At 38.4% G+C, this 23,557-nt stretch overlaps 1 protein-coding gene across 2 annotated transcripts in view; it reads right to left on the bottom strand.

The window, feature by feature from the left end:
- The window catches only part of PTPN12 (protein tyrosine phosphatase non-receptor type 12), an 86,245-nt gene extending 69,750 nt beyond the window's left edge, over positions 1 to 16,495 (bottom strand). The window contains exon 1 of one of the 2 annotated variants that reach the window (XM_037162216.2): positions 16,354 to 16,495. In XM_037162216.2, coding sequence (XP_037018111.2) covers positions 16,354 to 16,452 — 99 coding nt within the window. In that variant the 5' untranslated portion in view covers positions 16,453 to 16,495. The remainder of the gene's footprint in view (positions 1 to 16,353) is intronic. The other variant, XM_037162215.2, reaches the window with a different exon arrangement.
- Between the last annotated feature and the right edge of the window lie 7,062 nt (positions 16,496 to 23,557).

Genomic DNA, 23,557 nt, shown 5'->3' with positions numbered 1-23,557 from the left:
TATTTGTGCTGCCTGTTAAACATTTAGTAAGCACGTTGCAATGATTAATTTATTTAACAAGATTTACAAAGCACCTTTCATATGGTCACTGCCTATGCCTATGTTCTAAAAATACGAAGACAAAACAGATCCAGACTACTGGATCTTTGAATATCTGGCCACTAAAGACCTTACAACCTAGTAATATCAACAGAATATTATACAACCTAGTAATATCAACAGAACATTATACATAGACAAGGTAAATATGTCATACTTTACTCTGTCAAACCCAGTTTATTTCATCAATAGTTTTCATGTAATGATTACCACTGCCACTCTACCCAAACTAAAGCTTAAAAGGAAAGTCCTATGTGGTATTACCGTATTTTTTGGACCATAAGACCCACCTAGGTTTTGGAGGAGGAAAATAAGAAAAAATTTCTGAAGCAAAAAATGTGGTAAAATATTTAATAACATAATTAAAATATTTCACCAATGTAAATATAAACAGAACTCAACAGCAGCATGAACCACCATTATTCCTCCCAAATGTGTGTGTGTGTGTGTGTGTGTGTGTGTGTGTGTCTTATGGTCCGAAAATAAGGTAACTTACTAATGGAGTCTACCTCTCTCATTGTCCCCATCAAGCTGAAGGGTAATTTTGATAACTGTTTTCTCACCTATAAAATGGACATAATATCTTGCTCAATAGGTTGCAACTGGAAATATGCAAGTTCATTAAGCACAAACTGACACCAAATTAGCACTTATATGGTTTTTTAAATCACTCTCTTGATTCCATGATCTCAGGGTTTTAAGGAAGCTCTGGGTGCAGAGGAAGACCACACTTCTTTAGAGGTAGAGGGCACGGTAAACAGCAGCAGAAGGGTGACACGGCACAGAGGGTAGAGATGGAAGAAGAGATTCAGGGTTAAGAGAGGAAAGAATAGTAAACCAAATTGATACTTTTTGACCTGTCCTCCCTCCCTTCCCCAACTTCTTTCTCTTTTCCCTAAAATGAAAACCATAGGTTTATCTTTCGAGAAAAAAATATGATAATATTTCATGCACAAGGGTAATTATCCCCGTTTTAAGAAATAAAATCTATTCTTATGTAATAACTGACTATAACTCTCTTAGAATCTCCCATTTAGAAAAAAAATATATATAAAGCGACTTTGTGCTATTACTCAGTGCTTTTGACAAGGTTACTACTCATGACTGCCATGATCAAATCCGTATTTAAATCCAAATTTTCTTTGAAATTCCTCAATCTACCTGGTCTCTATAATTCCATCCAGGTTTTGTTCCCAACTCTCTAGCACTGAGGGCTTATCATCATCAAGCAGACACCTAAGTGTCCCTAATGTTCTATATTCCTGTTATTCTCCGTGTATTTTTATCTCAGAAATCTCATTCTTGAGTTCAATTTACAAAAAAAATTAAAATTTTTTAATTTACACCTATTTACAAAAAAAATTAAAGATCTATAAGGCCAAGGACACTGACCTGAAATACAAACTCAACTCAAACTCAGTAATCTAAAATTGACCTTAGTAACCCAACCTTCAAACCCATCTTTCCTTCTGTATTCTTTATCTCATTACTATCACTTAGTGTCCATCTTAGCTTGGATAAGTTTTTTCCTCACCCTCTAATATCACCAAGTTTTGTGAATGCTACTTCAAAACTGCCTTCCAAATTCATCCCTTTTCTTCATATTCATTGTCATTAATCCCTCCCTGTTTGAATTACTGTAATAGCTTCCTCTAAATGGTCTCTGCTCTGTCCACGCCCCTATACATTTTATTCTTCAGAGCAGCCAAGGTGATCCTGTTAAAATGTAAACTATCATCATACCTAGGAGTAAAACAAACCCAAACGGTTCTCATCTCACTTAGATGAATAAAAGCCAACCAAGAACTGAGATGGTCTGCATAACTCCCAACCCCGCTTCAAATCTAGTACTTCCTCACCCATTTTGCTCAAGCACACTGGATTCCTTGATTTTCCTGCAACACACTCAACTGAGATCCTTGGGCACTCACCTCTCTCTGAGCCAGGAATGCCCTTCTTAGAGGTAACTGTGTGGCTCAGTCCCTCACCATTTTAAGTCTTGGTTCAATGCCTTAACATTGAATGTAATAATAACATCCCCTACACCTGACATATGGTAGACTGATCCCATCAATAGCCCATTTTTCAGCCTTCCCTGTATTAAAATCACATGTTACTTTGCAGTTCTTCTGACTTAAGGGTAGAATCTATTTCCTCACCCTTTGTAGTTGAGGTGATGTTATATACTACTTTGGCCAACAGAGTGTGACAGAAATGATAGTGCTACATATTTTTACCTCACTTGATCTCTGCCACAGCCAGGAGAATGTGCCAGGTAGCCTATTGGGGAATTAGAAACATGTGGAACAGGAATAAGCGATGCAGTCTTCCCAGCCACAGCCAAGCTAGATGCACTGATAACCAACTGACTCTTGGAAACACAAAATGAACCAAGTCGCAATCAGTAAAGGTGCCTAGCTGACAACCGAAACATGTAATAATGTTTATCATTGTAAGCCACTAAGGTTTTGTGGCTGTTATAGAACATTACTGTTGTAATAGATAACTGATATTCCTTTTCCTCCTTCTTGTTTTATTGCTCTCCACAGCACTTAATATCTGACCTATTATATATTTACTTGTTTATAAGGTTATTCTCTGATTCTTGCCAACAGTCAGTTAAGCTCCGTGAGGGGTTGCAGTCTTCATGGTCTAGGATAAAATCTGGCACACAGTAGGCATTCAATAAATATTCAATAAATAAGAGTGAGCATGATGATTTAGTAAACCATTTGGATCTATGTATCTGTATGAGAGATCTTTTTAATCACCCAAGCTATTAAACTCAGAACCATTCTTTTGAATCACTATTTCAAAAGTGTTAAAAATCAAAATTTTTATAAAATGTTACAATTTTACTAAACAATTATGCATTATGTGCCATTAATAAATATTTTTTTAATTTAGGAATATTATTTATACAGGCTTTATCTTATCCTATTCTAATTTTGGTGTGCTTTATAATGAATTTTACCATGGTAGTACAAATATATACATAATTTATAAATTAATGAAACTACACTGAGAAGGTGCATGCTCAAAAGTTTTTACTGTAATCGAAGTTTCAGGATCACTTGTCAGGAGCATAAAGTCAAAACTCACAAGTTACTATCAATGATATCTTTAGATAATTAAATATACTATACACATTATTTATTTTTCTATCACCAAAGAGGTCCAAATGAGAACAAGAAATTGCCTCTCCCCCTCACATTTATTTTACTTATTTAATACCCTCAATCACTCTTCCTTCCTAGCATCTATTTAGAATAATACCTAATAGTACAACATGTCCTTTACTAATGTTATTATTCTTACACTGCAAAATATTCTTGTTATATGGATGAAGAAACTAAGATTGAGTGTAGCTTAAATAACTTACTCAAAATTACAGAGATAGTAAGTAATTAAGTATTGTTGGGTCTATTCCAGATATAACTGTTGTGATCCACTCAACTGAGGTATCCAATACATATGATGTTAAGCACTCAACTTGCTAAAATCAAATATATCACCACAAAGATATGCTACTTTTATCTGGTCCTCTTTCCTGCCATTGTGCCTTTATATCCTCTAATTAAGATTCCCTCCAACCAGCATCAAAGATTCTTCTTCTTCCCCACCTCCAGCTACAATCTTACTTATAGTGACAATTTATCTACCTATTCAATCAATGTCCTATTTTAAATAAAAATTTCTAAATCTTTTTAAAAAATCATTTATTTAGAGAGGGGAAAGGAGAGAGAAAAAGGGAGAGAAACATCGATGTGCAAGAGAAACATGGACCAGTTGCCCCTCCCATGCCCCCAAACTGGGGACCTGGCCCACAACCCAGGAATGGAGGCGACAACCTTCTTATTTATGGAATGACACCCAACCCACTGAGCCAAACCAGTCAGGATTAAATCTTCTTAACAAGAAAAATAATAAATAGGGAGATCCTTTTGGAACATATTAGATATAGCATAAACAACATAGTTTACAAACAATACAAAAACTGGCACATAACAAAGCAACAACAGAAAATTAAATCTACTGGTTCTATAACTAAAAGTATTCCTCCTATACTCTAAATTAAGTTGCATTTTAAGATACTTTAAAAATAGCTCTGACTGTGGCTCAGTGGACTGAGCACCGACCTACAAACCAAAAGGTCACTGGTTTGGTCCCTGCAGCACATGCCTGTTCTGCAGACAGGTCTCGGGCTGGAGGCGAGGAGCAACCAATCAATGTTTCTCACATCAATGTTTTTCTCCCTCTCTTCCCCACTCTCTGAAAATAAATAAATAAAATATTTTAAATAATTTAAAAATAGAAGTGGTAGACGGATCTGCCATGCATCACAAGAATTTACAGGAAAAAAATCAGTATTTTATTATTCTTTGAAACGCTTAAGTAGCATTAGAATAGCCCACGTCACTGTAGTCAGTTTTATAAGATTAATAATATCCTTTACTATTTCTAAATAGTCAAGTATTCAATTATATTTCCCTTAGGACCTAAGAGCATCAAAAATAAAACAGTAAAAAATGCTGTAACTAAGCCAATAGTAGAGGAAAGAGACTAGAAAGATGGGCAAAACACCATGTTTAATGATGTGTTGGTTAGAACATCATCCACATATACCAAAGTTGGGGGTTTGATCCCTAGTAAGGGCACATACAAGAAGCAACTAATGAATGTGTAAGTTGAACAACAAATCAATATGTCTCTCTCTCAAATAAACATATCCTTAGGCAAGGATTAAAAAATAAAATGAAGAAATAAAAGACCCTTCATACCAACCAAACCACATAATGTAAGACTAAACAATTATGCCACACTCAGACATTGAAACACTTCTCACCGAAACATTCAGAACTGTAGAAGCCAATTTCATAGTCATCTCATACTTCTCCCTTAGCTTTCACTCCTTCCTATTATTTGGGTACATGGGCTTTGCATATTTTATATACTGCCACCTTGTTTCTCTCATCTAAAACCCACAGTTTACATCATCTCCATGCCTGATATGCCTTCTGTCCTAGTCCACTTGACAAACTCTTTCTTCAGGAAGTCAGTTCAAATGGGACCTCTTTGCTGAAACTGTTCATGATTTTTCAGCAGTTTTATGTTTTCTTGCCTGTGTAGTTTCCATCTTGAATACAGTTTCATTAGAGAAACATGTTGACATTTTGAATTACTACTGAGTACTTTCTATATACTTCTATATTAGGAGCTTCAGATACATATTATCTTCATTTTCATCCTTCCTAGTAGGTATTATATCCCCAGTTTCCCTATACAATCTGCCCGTATCATAGCTGGGCCGGGATAGAAATGAATCCTGTATGGCTACAAGAGTTCATTGTCTTTCGACTAGTTTAGAAGTTCCAAGGTTTTTGGAACTCAAGCCCCTTGACAACCTAAGGGCTATGACTATTCTCCACTCCAACCCACCCTACCCCCATGGGTTTACACACAAAATATTATGTATAAATTGAAACCATTAATAGGCCCCTGAAGCCCACCCACTGCCCCCAGGTAAACTTCCAGAGGAAAATGTCGTATTTTCAATTGCCAATTACAAACACAATGCCTAGGCCATAATGGGCTGAATGAATTCTCTTTTGTATGAATAGTGGATGGTAGGAACCAAGGAAAGATGACAAGGACACATTTTTGCATTCCTTTGGAGCCTACTGCGGTAGCTACTCAAATATTAAGTAGGTTTTCAAGTACAGATCACATTTAAAAACAGTTGTTACAGGAAATGTAGATATTAGCATACATCCCAAAGCCTGAGACTAACAGGAACCACATTCTACATTCTCCAGGTAAAACTTTCAGGGAGTAACTATGTATATCTGCCATAAGCTAGTTCACAAACACTACAATGTTGTACAAATGGAAAAAAAATTTGTGTGATTTCAGAGGAAAGTAGATTAATTGTCAAAGCTTGAATGCATAGACATGTTATTTAAATACCAAAAAATATATAAACTGGGCTACAATATTTATCCCAGAAAGTGAGAATTACATTTTTGCTTCTGAGTTCTTGGTATACATGGGAAAGTCATTCTAAATGTTTAATGCTCTGATCTTCAAAGAACCAGTCTATAAAGTAGAAGAAAACTTTTCCAAGGAAGGGAAGAAGTATGTTGAACGAGTACAACCACAGATAAGCAAGATTTAATTCATTCAGCAGGTATGTTCAAGGACAAGAAATAGCTTATTCCAAAAGAAAGAAGCAGATGCATACTGCAGAGAATGGGAATTTAACACTGGGAAGGTAATGTGATACTATTAAGGCGGCTCTAGAATACCAGACTAAGAAGTATAGACTTTATCCCCATTGGCATGTGATTCTAAGCTAGGGCAAAACTTACAAAATTGGCAGTACAGAATACAGGGAAACTGGGAAGACCAATGGGCATATAATCCCAATTTGGAAAAAAGAAGAGCTGGGATCTGATTCTATTGTTGGCTTAGGCACTTAAAATTTCAATTACTTTCATGGTCAAAAGGAGTCTTGAGGGTGTTTTAGAACACACATTTTTTTTAAATAATAAAAATAAAACCATGTTTCCAGCACAGTCGTATATAAATGTTAAGGAAACAAGTAACTAAGCAGCAACACTGGGATTCAAACCCATACTCCTGACTTTTCAACCATTGCATTTCCTTTACCCCACTGATGCCAACACTTGAAAGCAGTGTTTTAGGAAATTAAGTATGGATTGGAGGAGGCAGGCAACTAAAAGCAAGGAAAACACATGTTGTTATAATCACTCCCCAAACTCTCAAAATGCTACTATTTTTGAAGAGACACCAGTGATATGATTTCTGGATTTTATTAATGCAATCTAAAACTGAAAGTTAAAAGTAGACATTTTATTAAAATATTCTAGGATAATGTCCCCGTAGTGTAATTTATGGGGTGGAAGACACACAAGTAGTCACTCTAAGTGGTCCCCTGAATCCTTTATGCACACCAACCAACAACCTACAGAGAAAAATATGTACTAAACTATTTTTCATATCTATGTACAAGATATTATAATTAATGGAATCATATTTACAAGTTTCACTGAATTCGGTCTAGTACTTTATACCTGTTTTCTTTTTCAGTAGATACTGAAAATACAACTGAAGTTTTGTAAGCACACCTGTACACATAACATGTAAGAGGGAAGAGCAGTTCTCACAGGGGCCTAGGAGGTAAGCCCTTTGGACCACTTGAAGAATCTGCCTGAAGAATAAATCTCTCTTCCAGCAGTAGGCTCATTACAACTTCTGCTCATGCGATGACCATCAATGCCTACTAAATGCCAGGCACTATATTAAGCAATGGGGATACAGAGATAATTAAGTCCCAGTCTCCAGCCTTGGAGGCTTTCAGTCTGGGGAAGTGAAAAAAAAAAAAAAAAAAAGTAAATGTTTATAAATCTAACGAACTGAGTGCTACAGAAACACAGTATTGTTTAACATACTAAGAAAAAATTTAATCTACAGAAATGCTAATATTTTACTTTCAGTTTCAATCTTTCAAAAAACCTTTTCTAAATTAAATGTCAAATACAGAAGGAAAAAAACTAACAATATTCTAACGTAAATACAGTAAAAAAATTACTTAAAATTAACATGTGAGGTAAATTTGTAGTTGCTGTTTCAGTGAGCCATATCTGGGAAGTTACATAAAAGTTCCCTTCCAGTTAGTTAAATTATAAATATGTTTGGCTGCACACCCATCAAAGAATGGATAAGGAAATCTTAACCCAGTAGCACTGGGAAAGCACTACAATTAGCTCAAACAGATATACTGGAAAATACGTCTCATCACTCTAGCTTTGAAAGACACACGAAACATATAGGCATCATTTCAATAAATTTACTGAGATATTTTACAAACCTACATGCCAATGGGAACATACCACTCCTACACTCACCAGAATGACTACAATAAAATAAAAAAGACAGACAGTAACAAGTGCCAGTGAAGATGTAGAGAAACTGGGGGGAATATAAAGTGTGCATTTTCCTGGCGGGGTACAAAATGTGCAGCAGCTTTGGATAACTGTCTGGCAGCTCTTCAAAATGAAAAATATAGTTACCATATTGCCCAGTAATTCTACTTCTGAGTTTATACTCAAGATAACTGAAAATACATCTTAACAAAAACCTGTACATAAATGTTTATCATAGTATTACTCACGAAATACAAAATATATTTGATATATTATTGTAGAATTCAAAACATTTTCAACAGTATAAACAGCTCAAATGTTCATCAACAGACAAATGGATAAACAAAATGTGGTATATCCATTACAATGTTATTCAGTTATAAAAAGGAATGAAGTATTTTTGATCCAACAACATGGGTGAACCTTGAAAACATTATGTAAAGTAAAAGAAGTCAAGTCACAAAACACCACATTCTGTACCATTACATTGGTATGTCCAGAAGAAGCAATCAAGAGACAGAATGTACGTCAGTGGTTGCCCAGGGCTGGGACTGGAGGGAGGGAGGGAGGGAGGGAGGGAGGGAGGGAGGGACGACTGCTAACGAGGATGGGGTTTCTTTTTCTGGGGACTTGAGTTGATAAAAACTGAATATGGTGATGGTCATAAAATTTTGTGAATATACTAAAAACTATGAAATCCTACAGCCTAAATTAATGAATTTTTATGGTAGGTGAATTGCATCTCAATAGAGCTGTTATTAATTTTTAAAATACCTACAAGCCACAAAATGCATAAGATCTTACCAGGCTTTCAGTCTTTCCTTCCCTCCTGTTTTCTAACATTTCAAATACAAATTTTAAATTAAAAAAAAAATCAGGAGTTCTTAACTAACCAAAAGATAGTTCTTGTTATCTATCTTTAAGAAGTATATTTAAACTGACAGTACCCAGAGGGGAGGTGGGAGGGAATACTGGGGGGATGTGGGAGGAAAGGTTGTCAAGGAACATGTATAAAGGACACATGGACGCAGCCAAAGGGGGTAGGATCAAGGGTGGGAGGTGGGGATGGCTTGAGTGGTGGGGAGGAAATGGAGACAACGATACTAGAACAACAACAAAAAATTATATTTAAACAGCAATCATTTCAGGAAAAGATATATATGAAACATATGGAAAATACTGTCTCTAGCCTATCTTTTTTAAAAAAGGCAGAGGGTGTCCTGGCAGGGTAGTTCAACTGCTTCGAATGTTGTCAGGAAGCCCCAGGATTGCAGGTTCAATCCCCAGTTGGGACACAAACAGAAATCAACAAATGAATGCATAAGTGGGTGGAACAGTAAATCAATCTCCCCCCGCCCCACGTAAGAAAAAACCAGGAAAGGGGAGGAGGGGAGTACTCCTTCAAACCTGTGTCTTCCTCTAACTTCTGCCATCTACTTTCAGAATGCTTAATGAAGGAATTTACGCCCATGTCACCTATTTTCTTTTCAACCCATTATAATCTGTTTTTTTCCAATACCCCAATCCCAGACTGTTTTTTCCTAGCTACCAAATCACTTCTACTTGGCAAACAGAATGGGTACTTTCTCAACCTCACCTTACTGGTCCTCTCAGAATTATCTGACTTTGGTGAACTACTCCTGTTCCAAAAGTCTCCCAGGTTTTCTTAAATCCTTAGGGTTCCCTTCCCTCCTTTTTGACCACATCTTCTCAGCAACAATCACCGGTTTTTTTCGTGTCAGAGCTGTTCTCTCAATGTTGATGCTCTTCGCCCTGGCTGGTGTGGCTCAGTGGATTGAGTGCTGGCCTGCAAACCAAAGGGTTGCTGGTTTGATTCCCAGACAGGGCATATGCCTGGGTTGCAGGCCAGGAACCCAGTTAGGAGGATGCTACAGGCAACCACCTATTGATGTTGCTCTCCCTCTCTCCCTCCCTTTCGCTCTCTAAAAACAAATAAAATCTTAAATAAATGCATTTAAGTGCTGATGCTCTTCAACCTAAAGCTGGTCATTCTATATACTTATCTGAAGCTTACTCACTCCCCTATTTTCAATTACTTTTCTTACATGTTTATGTGATGACTCCCAAATCTTGAACTCCATCCCGTCAGCTCTCTTGGGCTTTACATATCTACTAGATGTCTCATAAGCACCTCAGTTTTAACACGTCTAAAAACAAACTCATTCTCTTCTACATTGAAATTTCCTCCTACCATCTTCTGCTTGAACTTCTCTACTTCTTGCTCCTCCTTTACTCTTCATCCTACCAAATGTAACCTTTCAACTTGGGTGATAGTACACCAGGCCAAAAAGCCTGGAGTCACACTATAATGTTCCTTTCTCCTTTACCACCCACCCCTAGTGAATCATTAAGACTTCTTTCTTAATGCTCATCGGATCACTTATAAGCTCTCTCTTCTACGAGTTCATTTTAGTTCAGACCCTCACTTCACTTCTTATAGTTCAACTACTCCCGAAATTCTCTTCTTTACCCCTAATTCATCCTTCATAGTGCCATCAGAGTCAACTTCCTACAACACAAATCTGCTAAATGACTGCTTACCTTTCTCAGCTCTTCTACCAGAACCTATCTGAATGATATAACTGAAGGCTCATGGTAAAGCAGGCTGGGGAAGGAGAAAGAGTAGGGTGTTAGTGGCAGTTGGAGGAAACACTGCGGGGAGCTGGCAGCCAGCCTATCTGTATTTTTAATGCCTGCCCACTTTCCCTGGGAATCTAAGAATTGCAGTGTAGAACTGTTCAAAATCACTACTACTGACCTATAGAGTAAAATATAGCATAGATGCAAGAACAACCTGACTCCTACCTAATTTTCTAGGCATCACCTTTAACCTATACTATGCATTACCTCACTGGTTCTCAAAATATAGTTGGGGGTGCCCACTCCCAGATCATTTTAGAGAGCCCATGAAGTTAAAACTCTTTCTTAATAATATTAAGTCATGCTTCCTCACCTATGAAGAGAATGCACAGACTTCAGTATAATAATTTATCACTTTCCTTCTCTAAGGTGTGTACAGGAGTTTTCCAGAGGGCACATGACACATAACACTGTGTGAACTGTGAAACTGCAACAGTATGAACACAGCATACTGTTCTCATACTGGATTCTCATACTGTGAGGTATGAGAGAATCCAGTTTTCTTCTATTAAGCCAGATGTTATAAAATTTGCAAAAATATACAAACCATGCTTCTTCAACTAATTTTTTGTTTTGAACAATTAAAATATAGTATACAGGTCAATATGGAATAGATTTATTATCATTATTTTAAAGTGAATTGTTTTTAAAAATACATTTTAATTTCTAATATGGTAAACAAATGCTCTTTAGGGTCCTCAATTTTTAAGATTATAAAAGACTCAAGACCAAAAGATATAAGTACCGCTGCATTACTTACAGCAGATTTTCTTCCCCCCCCTCCCTAAACATGTTCAACTTTAAAACTTCTGCACGGTGATGTGCTCTCCACTACTAGCCTAGTCCCACCCAGGTCTTCAGGGACCTCAGATGCATCCTGGAAAAACAACATAAAAAGAAAAAAGGTTCTGAAGTCATGCAAGATAATTAACTTCTCAGAGTGGGCTTCCTCATCTGTAAAATACAGGTTATATCTGCTTCATAAATAATTGGAATGTTAAATAAGACAGAATTTAAAACATCTGGCATAGTGTTTAGCATATAGTAAAAAGGAAAATGTCAATTTCCTTTCTACTTAAAATTATAAAATAATCACTAACATTCTGTAGTAGAATAAAAACTAAATTACTTAATCATAACAAAGCTATCAAACTGGTTCTGAGTAGTTCTGTCAGGATTACTATTTGTACAAAACATGCTTTTATAGACTAAATCCCTTGAAATGCATAAATGCTGCGACAGTTCTGTGATTACCTCTTACTGATAAATTCAAATAAATTTAAAATATTTAATTTCAAATAGGATCTTAATATAGGATGATTTGCTATTATACCCCAGTGTAGCCTTAGAAAAATGTCCATAAATCTTCTCTTCCCAATGTTTCACAAAATTAAGTAGTATAGCTCACACCTCTGCTCCATCCTGTTTTTTAAATACTCCACAGAGTCCACTCATTAAATTTTTGTTTTCACCTTCATAAATGGAGAGAAAGCTGGTTAAGCTGAAATGGCCATATTTACTTATAGCTTAAATGTCACATTTTATGGTTTTTATCTATAAGTATTTAATGCACATTAGATAACCTTTACCCTGATCAGAATAAATCTATCTGTTTTATACTAGACATGATAAAACTTTAAAAAACAAAAGAAAATTACCAAAAACAAAAGCCCAGAAACCTCTTCCCTTCTATCTCTAGTGAACTGTAACTAAACATATATTGAACTTATTAGCTATATGAAGATACACAGTCCTCATTCGCACAATAATTTGTTAGATGATGACCCTAAATATCAGCCCCATACTTCAGCCTTATAAAGGAGGTACTCTTTTCTTCTTTTTAAAGATGAGAGAACTCAAGTCTCTTATTTTCTGTTAAGTGGCCTGCCCAAGGTCAGGTAGCTGGCCAACGGCAGAGATGGGAGTAAAATCCAGGTCTGCCAAACTTGAATGTACACAACCCTTCCTTACGTGTCTACCTGTTAAGATCATTGCCTGCTGTCTTAGAATAAATACTGAAAGTTAAAACAATTATTATCAGTCCTGGATTTGCCACCAACAAGCTGTTTAACCTTCAACATGTAAGTAATCATCTCAGCTCCCCAATATACAACCATCTGGATACCTTAGTTTTTTCCTCCTAAGAGGGGGCCACAAGAGGCCATGGCCAAGAACAGACAACTCATACAATAGTTAACGGCAGATGGAAAATTTTCTACCCTCACAAGTCATCAAGAAATTCAAACTAAAACAAGACACTATTTTTCAACCATCAAATGATCAAAAATCAAGGTAATTATTATATAAACACTCATACATTACTGACAAGTTGTATAAACTGATAGAATGTCTTCAAGAAGTTATTTATAAACGTATGTTAAATGTTTATGTCCTTTTACCTAGTACTTCCAGGCCCAGAAGATATCTTATGCAATAATCCAAAATAAAGAAGTTTTATGCATAAATGTTTGTATACAGAATCACAATGTATAATAGCAGAAAATAAACAGCCTAAACATTCAACCACAAGGAAATGGTTAAGTTACAAAATAGTCTCCAGGTGAAATATTATGTAGCCACTTAAAACTATTTTTACAAATGAAAAACACTTATCAAAATGTTAAGTTGGAAAAAAACCCCAAAATATTAAATGGTATATGTAGCATGGTCAGAGAAGCATTAAAACATTAACAGATTAATAACATTGCATACCAATTAATAATTGGTAATAAAATATTTAAATAATTTTTTTAAAAAGAACTGCGCATGACTCATGTCCAAAGTAAGATATAAATGGGTATATATAGTTCAAGGCTATTTGCATAAATAAAAATGTTATATAGATCTAAAAAATTTTTAAGACAGCCTTTGAGTGATGGGACTGTAACAGTGATTTTCAACCCATATGCCACGAGAATTTTTAAAACATGCAATACCTGACTATTTAGTCAAAGGCACTGACCTCTTTTTCTTTAAATTGCCAAAATATATATATATGACAACACAACCATAGCCATCCAGTGTGAATGAATCAAAATCGTACCTATTTTTGTTAAGATCAGCAAAAAATATTTTTGGTGTGCCACAGAATTTTAGTAATTAGTTTATGTGTGCCATGAGATGAAAAAGGCTGAAAATCGCTGGACTATACAGGAAGTCTGCATAGAATGAAAATGGAAAGAGAACCGTTTAAACAGCCATCCCACTTTCCTAAGGGTAGGGCATTATTATTATTATTCTGTAATTTCTGAATTTGAAACGATGAACATTACTTTACAATTGAATAGGGTTATATTACCTAGGTTATAGCTAAGGCCCAGTTCTAAAATGCTAAAATTTAAAAATATATTTAACACCCTTCAGAATTCAAGAATAAGAGAAGAGTTAGCTGGTCATCTATTCACTTTCTATGGCAGTCGGTACATAGTTTCCCTCCAATTTCCCAGTCAAGGGGAAAAGCAGCACCAACTAGCAGCCTTAACTATAGCTATCGCTTACCAAGTCACAGAATTTAAAAAGCAAGCACTATACAAGAATAACCTTAGTCATCAAATCTCAAATGTAGAATCACCTAGGTACTATGGAAGAAAAAGGAAACTCATTCAAATCTGGAGAAATGAAATCTCCAATAGGAATCCCTGACTCATCCCTAAAGCATGAACCCTAGGACTTCCCTTGTACAGGAGTTCAGAAACTGGGCACCTGTCCTGATGGCCTGCATCACCAAACAATGCTCTTTCCTGACAGGATATGCCCATGGATAACAAAATGGCTAGCATGCAAGAAAGTGGCCAGAGACCACACCACCTATCCTTCTTCCATAACCAAAATAAGACTACAGAAGACTAGTTTTACATGTTTTAAATTTCCTAAGTAAACATTTTCTATTATTTTTGCTAGAGTAGTAAAACAGGGACTCCACCCAATTATTGACACTATTCAAAGATACTAAAACAATAAAAATTCGCAGTATTAAGGAAAAACTTTTTCTTTACCCTTAGATCAAAAAATTTTTAAAAATTCATAGGCTAAAGGTGAAGAGAAAATGCTTAAAATAAGGGATAGATTATTTAAATCTGTATTTTTTCCATCTACAAAAGATACTAACAAAACCTTACTCCTATCTATTATTAGTCTAGAACGGCGGAAGTCACAAAGCCCCTCAGTACTATGGATCTGTTGTAAGTTGTTCATTTTAACGCTAAAGCTTTACTAGGCTTAAGTCTCTTTAAAATGTGAAAAAGTATTTCAGTACTAAGTCACTTCATCTGCACCTTATAAACCAACTGTACCTTAAGGCAAAAAACTAAACAATGTTTGCTGCTCACTAATTTATACTTTAACTGTGTATACCTTTCACAATCCAGAAACTCAGGGTTAAATGATTATTCTTGGGGTGTACCTTGCCCAGGAGCAAAAACTTCACCTACTTTTATTTCCCATTCCCAAATCCCGCCAGGGCTAAGAAGCAACCACTTCCCCAAATCCCACTTCCTTTTCCATTCCCCAGACCTCCAAGGTTTCCAACGCCCCAGTCTTGCGCAATATCCGCAGGAGCAGCCGCCGCAACCACCGCCTCCTAAGCCGGGAAACAACCCTTAGGAATTGTCCAGCAGAAAAATAAGGTGGGGGGGGGGTGAGGGAGCAAGCAATGAAGGAAGTCGACTTCTGGTCCCACGCCTTCTAATCTGACCCCCTCACAGCGATGTTGGCTAGAGAATTTCACGAACTAGACTTTTCACCTCCATTCCAGCCCGCTTGCACAAGCGGAGAGAGGAAAGGGGGGAGGGGAAGCTGCGAAGGTTATCTCCGGGTTCAGGGCTTCGGCCTGCACTATCGCCTCCGCCCCTCCAAGACTATTGTTCCCAAGCTCCCCACCCCCACCCCGGATAGGAAGTGATAGTCACATCCCCTCCGCCTTCGGCAATATCCCCTACGGAGTCTGAAAAAGGTTTCCTTCAGGATAATCCTCCCCCCTCCACACAAATATACACCCTCAACCTAGAGTCACTTTGACCCCCAACACCTCAAACCCGCGTCTCAAGAGACAAGAGAACGGACGGAGGTGAATGGGAATTGGCCAAACCGTGAGAAACCTTAAAGACAATCCTTTTCCAGGCGTTTGAGATAACAACTACGAACCCGAGAACGGCAGAAGTCCTTCCCTGCACACTTTTCAGAACAGCTTGAGTAAAAGGACCCCACAAATTAATGCCAACCTCAACACCCTCGTTCCTCGGTCAGCCGCGACCCGCGCTCCTCCCGGGGCAGACACCCTGCCTCGACCCTCCCAGGAGGAGCAGGTAGGATGGGGAGGTGAGCAGAGACCTCACTCGCCTCTGGATGCCGGCACGGGAAACAATGGGTGGTCGCCGGCGGCAGGGCTGAGTGCGGGCTCGGCCCGGTGGCCGCTCCCTTTGCGCCCAGAGCGACCACGGAGGTGGCCGCGAACGCGGGAGGAGGGAAAAGGAGGCCAAGAGAAGGCGGTCTCACCTCCCGCCGGCCTCCGAGACCACCGGGCCCTCGGAAACGGTGCGCGCCCTTCCACCCCTCTCCTCACTGCCGCACACAAAGCGCTGGCGGCCCGGTAAGCGGGCGGTAGGCTTCGGTGTCGGCGAGACAAGGCGACAGCCGGGGAAGGACTCACCATGAAGTCCCGGGCGAAGTTGTCCTCCCCATTGTGGTCCGGACTCTTCATGGCCTCGACCCTCTGGATGAATTTCCTCAGGATCTCCACTTGCTCCATCCTCCCGCGTCCCCCCGGCTGCGGTCGCTGGCCCCCCCGCCGCCGCCCGCCCGCCCGGCGCAGAGCCCGCTCCGTCTTCCCCAGCTCGCTCCCCCTGCCCGTCCCCTCCCTCCCGAGCCCCGCTAACCCCCGCCGCTCGTTCCTCCTCCCCACCGCCCAAGGCGGCGGCACCGGCCCGGCTCCCAACCCTACAACTTCCAGGAGCAGCCGCCGCTCTCCCACAGTCTGCGGCGAGCCGCGGCAGCTAGGGCCAATCCCAACCCCCCGCTTGCTCCATCCTCCTTCCCCGCCTTCCTCCTCCTCCCTCGGAGACGGAGCTGCCACCGCCTCAAGAACACTGCTCTCCGCTTGCCCTGCCCCCGCTTCCCGGTTCCTCCTATCCTGCTACCCACTAGCAGGCACAGCCACTTCTCCCCACCGGCGCGCCCCCGACCGCCACCCAGACGCGCGGCCCCGCGCTACGGCTCCGCCCCAGGCGCTACGCCACGCGATCCGCCCCCGCCTACTCTGTCCCTGGGCTGCACTGCCGAGCCTATTCCGCCCGCCCCAGCCCCCGTAGGAATGGCTGGAAAGGGTATCTGCAGTCGGCTGGTCGGTTTGACTCCACTTCCGGGGCGGGCTCGGACGGGGACTCTCACGAGTCAGAGGAGAGCTGGGCACACGGAATTAGACTCGGAGCAGGTCAGACCCTAGTTACCAGGAACAAGAGTTTTATTGGAACTTGCAGTCTCACCGCGGACTAAGTGGAAAAAGCGCGTTTCTCGAGTGTTTCTACGCTGCCGCCAGCAGTAGGCTGGGACCGAAGTCGGGCGGGCCGGAGTCCGAAAGCGGGGCGGAAGAGGGCGGTGGTAGGAAAAGGCATTCTGGGAGCTGTAGTAATGTTAGCTCCACGATCACAGATGGTTTGTCTTCATGTTACCGTTGGCTTGGTGACAGGACGGCAGTTAACTTTGGGAATGGATATGGATATGAGAAACGAACTGCCTCTTGAGTGAAAGAACTTCGGCTTTTTGCAAATCCGTATAAATCCTGGCAAGTGGGCGCGTGAGATTAGAAGTGCACCCTAGTACTATTGATACCACGCTTATGGCGGGACTCAGTGTTTGCTGATTGAAGGGAGTTAGTCTTCTTGCCTTTTCGATGAGCAGTACTTTGAAACTGAATAGACTTTTCTCCGTAGAATAGACTTCATAAATCTTTACACATCTTTGTAAATCTAGTAGGCAGAGAATATCTTAGTCTAATAAACCATTTTACAAAGAAAGTGGTTTGCCCAAGGTCTCCCAGAGTATTCTTAGCAGAGAACTAAAGACAGAACAAGTCCTTTTGCTTTCACTGCAATACCATATTGCCTTTCACTAAGGAATGTGAACTTGTGCTAATGTGACATAGTGAAGGATTTGCTTCGTGGACTTACATTTTTTACAAATCGGTTGGTCAGAGAATTTGATTAAAATTGGGAATATTGGTGGTGGGCCCCTTTTCCTACATGAATGTTTAGAAGTAGTCCGGGACTGGACTCTGGTGAGCATTGAATACCTGGCTAAGGATTCTAACCTAATATTGTTGGCAGTGGGAGCCACCAAAGGTTTCTGAGTATGGAAGTACAATTAGAAAAATATTAATCTGCCACTTTTGGATAGATTGTCAGTATTTAAGGGAGAGAATATAATGAGAGATATTGGAAGCCAGTACATGAAGCAGTAAAAGCTGAAATTAAGGTCATAGCACTGGGAGGTGAGAGAGACTGAAAGAACTAACAGAACTAGGTAACTGATTTAGCCAGAAAGAAGATAGAATTTAAAATGACTGAAATAAATAAATAGAAAGAGAGAGAGAGGAAGGAAGGAAGGAAAAGAAAAGGAAGAAAAGAAAGGAAGGAAGGAAGAAAAAGAAAAAGAAGAAAAGAAATAAATTACCACATTGGCAGAGATCAGAAGTTTTAACAGAACATAAGACTGCCCTGATTCTGCAGCGTGTGATGTGACTGGTTGATTCCCATTCAGGGCACATGCCTGGGTTGCCAGTTCAGTCTTGGTCAGGTTGCATTGGAGAGGCAACCAATTGATGTTTCTCTCCCTCTCTTTCTCCCTCCCTTCCCCTTTCTAAAAATAAAGAAATAAAATCGTTATTTTAAAAAAAGACTGCATAGTATGGGCAAATGGGGACATTCATACACAGATGGTAAGAGAAATTGGCACAGCATCTTTGGAGGCAGTTTGGCCATAAATGCACTAAAATGGAAAAGTCATGCATGCTTTGACTGAAAATTTTTTAGGTAATATCTGTAGCTCTGTACAAACGTGAATGTTTATTGCAGCCTTATTTGTAATGGCAAGAATGTAGACAACATGCCAATCTATCAAAAGGGCACTGGTTAAAAAAACAAAATGGTTTCTTTTTTTCCTCCCTTAAATAATAAAAAAAAAAAAATCACATGCATATAATTAAGTTCTATGAAGCTGCTTTTTAAAAAATGAAAAAAAATATGTATGTTGGTATAAAATAGGCCAAAAGCTGTGTCTATTAAATGAGGAAAGCTCGGCAGACATGTGTTTATGGTATTCCATTTGTGTAAAATGCAATATGAATAAAATACTTGACCATACATAGAAGTTTTTCTGAAGGATACTTCAAAAACTTAGCAGTAGCCACTTCCAGGAGGGACTTGAGAATCTTCAGTGGAAAGGAGATGGCTTTTACCATTTGTGTTACTTTTCTAAGAAAATCAACTTAATTTGAAAAGTTTTTAAACTTTCAATCTGGGTGATAAGAAGTATGGCAATTATCTTTCATAGAAACATGAATAAAGGAGAAGGAACAGATCTCATTTGGGAGATTTTTAAAAATGGCTAAGGCTAAGTTTCAGAATGCCTACCTACATGCGCTGCAATTCTCAAGGAACTTGACCGTCCCGCCCAGCCTCAGCCATAGCCAAGGGTTTAGGCACTTGACCCAAGTTAACTGTAGACTGGCCAGCAACCTATGACCTGGTGTAGGAACATGATCTGGTCCAAATCAATTCTCACTGTTAGGAATCTGAACTAGGACACCTAGAGAGAGTAAGTCATTAAGCTGCAAGGGCAAAAGCTAAATGCCATGGGGTAGAGTTAGAGAGTTGGCAGGTTGAAGCCTTGTGAGAGAGTAGAAAGTATAAAGAATCTGGTTAGTCAAGAAGGGAGTGTTAAGCAGGCATGCAGAGATATGTAGAGATGTCATGATATAACCCATGTGGCCATGGGAGAGACAGGGAGAATCCCTGGAGCTACTTGACTTCCTCATAACTTGAAGGACAGGCTTGATTGACATTTATTCCATAAATAATTTCTGCTTTTACTGAAACAGAATAGGTCAACAATAAAGAGCATGGGCTCTAACGTGAAAGAGATACAGATTCAAACCAATTCCATTTCTTACTCAGGGAAAGTCATTTTTACCTCTCTAAATCTCAGTTTCATCTTCTAGGAAAGCTACCTTGTGCTGTCTTAACACGATGGGTTTCACAATTAGCGTACTGCAGGTGACACTCATAGAAAACACAAAAGAGGAACTGAATAAACAGGCAAAGAATGAATGATTTCCAGACCTTTTACTTTTTTTACCTTTCTTCTCTTTAGGCTCATTCCCTATGCACTAGCTACCTGTACTTGGTAAATACAGGGGGAATTAAAAGAAAGCCAACTACCATTTTCAAACATCTCTCTTATTAGTACTTTTGTAAGCATTTGAGTGGGAGTTTAAAACTAATAATCAAAAAGAAGTTTCAGAATTATCTACCTGTTTCATATTCACAGTATCCCTTTCCTCTCTAACTCAGATAAAAGTAATGCTTTATATCCGTATAGAAAACTTAAGAGTATTTTCACATCTATGCTCTCATAAAAGCTTTCTTACCGTTTTCATGGCATTACAACTCTGTGAGTTCTATTTTTTTAACAACCTTGAGAAGTGATTTGGCATCATTGTCCTCATTAACAGATTAAAAACTAAATAAAACACAGGAGTAAACATGGCTAGCTCACTTGTAAAAACTAAATGGCAGACTCATGGCCAGAACTCACAGATCCTGAGTTTCCAGCTTGTTGCATAAACCACTGAGTCACAATGCTTTTATACCTGATATAATTTAAGTGAAACTACAGATGAGGATTCAAACATGAGATTCTCTCAAAGTAGCACTTCTAATATTAACCTGTCATTTCACTCTATATACCCAGTGCTCTCTATACTCCCAAATTAAAAGACTCATAGCTGGGAAGTTATGGGAGAGTGAATAAGAAAGAAGGGAGGGACATTCTTCTCTAGTTTATTCTTGGTATGCCTTACTCCCTCATTCCTAGACCTAGTCACAACAAAAAAGATGTTAACCATTTCTTAATTTGTTAGTTTATTATCGAAATGTGTTAACCAATAGATAATGACTTGGGGAATACAGGAGCATAACTTTTTATTCCAGGGCAGGATAACATTTTCATTTTTAATTTATTTTTTTATTTTAGAAAGAGGGGAAGGGAGAGAGAGAAATATTGGTGTGCGAGAGAGAAACATTGGCTGCTTTCTATACAGGCCCGATTAGAACTGAACCTGCAACCCAGGGGTGTGGTCTGACCAGGAATGGAACCAGTGTCCTTTTAGTCTCCAGGATGATGCCCAACCAACTGAGCTACACTGACAGGGGCTCTTTAAAACTTTTTTTAACTTTACATATAACATTTTTAGAAGAAGGGCATATAAAATGGGAGAGAAGGTTGGAAAAGATTAAATTTCTTTAATACTATACACGTTTCTTTTTTTTTAAGTCAGAAGTTTATTTCTCTCTCAAGTAAAAGAGGCCCAGAAGCAGGCTCTACATGGCAGATAGGGAGGCTCCACAATAACCCAAGACCCAGGCTCCTTCCATCCTCTGCTCCACAGTCCTTGTATTTGAATTTCAACCTTAACAGCACCTTGTGGTCCCAGATGGCTGCTGCTAAAGCTCCAGCCCTCACATCTGTATTTTTGGGATTATATCTATAAAGCTATTATTTCAGAACTTTGTCACGTAATACTTCTTGTTTATTCTCATAACTCTACCCTAAAGTAGGTAGGCCAGGTATTAATATCTCCATCTTTATTTATGCATTAGAATTTTAGTGGGGATAATAATGCCTAAACTTAGAGAAATTAAAAGATCGACAAACATCATACAGATGGCAGAAGTGGAACCAAAACCCAGGAGGCTCTCTACTCAATGAAAACTTCAGAGTGTTGCAAACAAAGGCTAAATGGCAAGGTATAATAATAAATACTAACTGCAAGAAAATGTAGTAATTAAATCACCCTCTTCTCTAAATTCTCTGTGTCATATTTCTTATGCTATTTCATTTAATATTTAAAGAAAAAATTAATATTTTATAAATAACTTTTAAGTCAAGTACTACCTGAGCATTTAATCAGTGATCTTTTAACATGATGACATTTAGTTTTTTTATTCCGGAATGGATAAATAACAATGGCTGTGAAATATGATTGTACCATATAATTCATCCAGTATATTAATTGAGCTCAGGCTTAGCTATCTGCAAAAAGTCCCACAACAAAATAAGCAAAAAATTCCTTTCAGTGACTGCTAAGATTTTAGATTAAAAATAAATTGTGGATAAAAACAAATACTGTGTGATCTCACTTATATGCAGAATTTTTTAAATAAAAACTCACAGAAAAAGAGATCAGACTTGGATTTATCAGTGGCAGAGGGCGAAAAGAGGCAGAACTAGAGGAAGGTGGTCCAAAGGTACAAACTTCTACTTATAAATAAGAACCAGGAATGTAACGTAAAACATGATGACTACATTCAACATTGCTGTATGATTTATAAGAAAGTTAAAAAGTAAGTGCCTAAGAGTTCTCATCACAAGGAGAAAAAAAATTCTTTCTTTCTTATTGTATCTGTTTTGGATGATGGGTGTTACCTGAACCTATAAGGACGCAGGTGGCAAATAAAAGGCCTTCAAACCGAATCCGGCCTCCACCCTGTTTCATCAGCCCGGCATCTTGTTTCTACCAGCGGCAGCACCAAGCTCTCGCTTAACTGTTAAGGAGTAGTTAACATTTATACAGTCCTTAAATTACATTCAGCTCTTTGAAGGCAACCAAGAGGTTGATGTGGCCCCCAGTGAAAATGAGTTTCACACCCCTGATATAGGGTTAGGCAAAAAATAAGTTGAAGTTGTGAGTATGTGAAACAGTTTATTCTTGTATTATTATATATTCTTGTATCATTTTCCAAGTGTACAACTGTATACCTACTTTTGCCTAACTCTGTATTGTGGAAATAATTTCATAATATATATAAGTCAAACCATCATGCTGTGCACCTTAAACTTTGATAGTGATATATGTCAATTATTTCTGGATAAAACTGGGGAAAAATATAAAATTGTGATTCCAGCTATACAATATATGTAAAGTAGTCAAGTACATAGAAACATAAAGTAGAATGGTGGTTACCAGGGGATGGGGGTAAGGGAAAAAGGGCGGTTATTGTTTAATGGGTATAGATTTTCAGTTTTCCGAGACAGAAAAGTTCTGGGGATCTGTTTCATAATGCTGTGAATATACTTAACATGATTGAGCTGCATGCTTAAAAGTGGTTTAAAGGGTAAATTTTGTATGTGTTTTTACCACTATATAAATAAATAAATAACTTATATTGGTTGGGATGATGGCTAGTGGTGATGGTTGTACCACAATGTGAATGGACTAAATGTCATTGAACTGTACACTCAAAAATGGTTAAAATGGTGGATTTTATGTTAGGTATATCTTACCACAGTTATAAAAAATTATATATAAAATACCAATGCAATTTTGACTTTTTAGCCCATTTACTTTTCTGTAAAAAAAAAACAAAAAACAACTTACCATGTTTCTGCACAGGCCACTTTAAAGCTAAGATTTCTTTGAGTTTCTCAGTTATTCACCCTATGTCAAACACAAACAATCAGTGTTTTTAGGGAGATATTCAAGTCTAAACTAAAATCTATAGAGGGAAATTTTATTTCCAAGACTTATCACATTATGCAGAAATCTTGTGATGTCCTTAGAATTCCACAAGGCATCTTAC

Source organism: Artibeus jamaicensis, unplaced genomic scaffold (assembly GCF_021234435.1).
Source record: "Artibeus jamaicensis isolate MK-2021 breed Jamaican fruit bat unplaced genomic scaffold, CSHL_Jam_final contig_518, whole genome shotgun sequence".
NCBI lineage: Eukaryota > Metazoa > Chordata > Mammalia > Chiroptera > Phyllostomidae > Artibeus > Artibeus jamaicensis.
The sequence above is the reverse complement of the archived record's forward strand: the minus strand, read 5'-3'. Positions and strand labels throughout refer to the sequence as shown.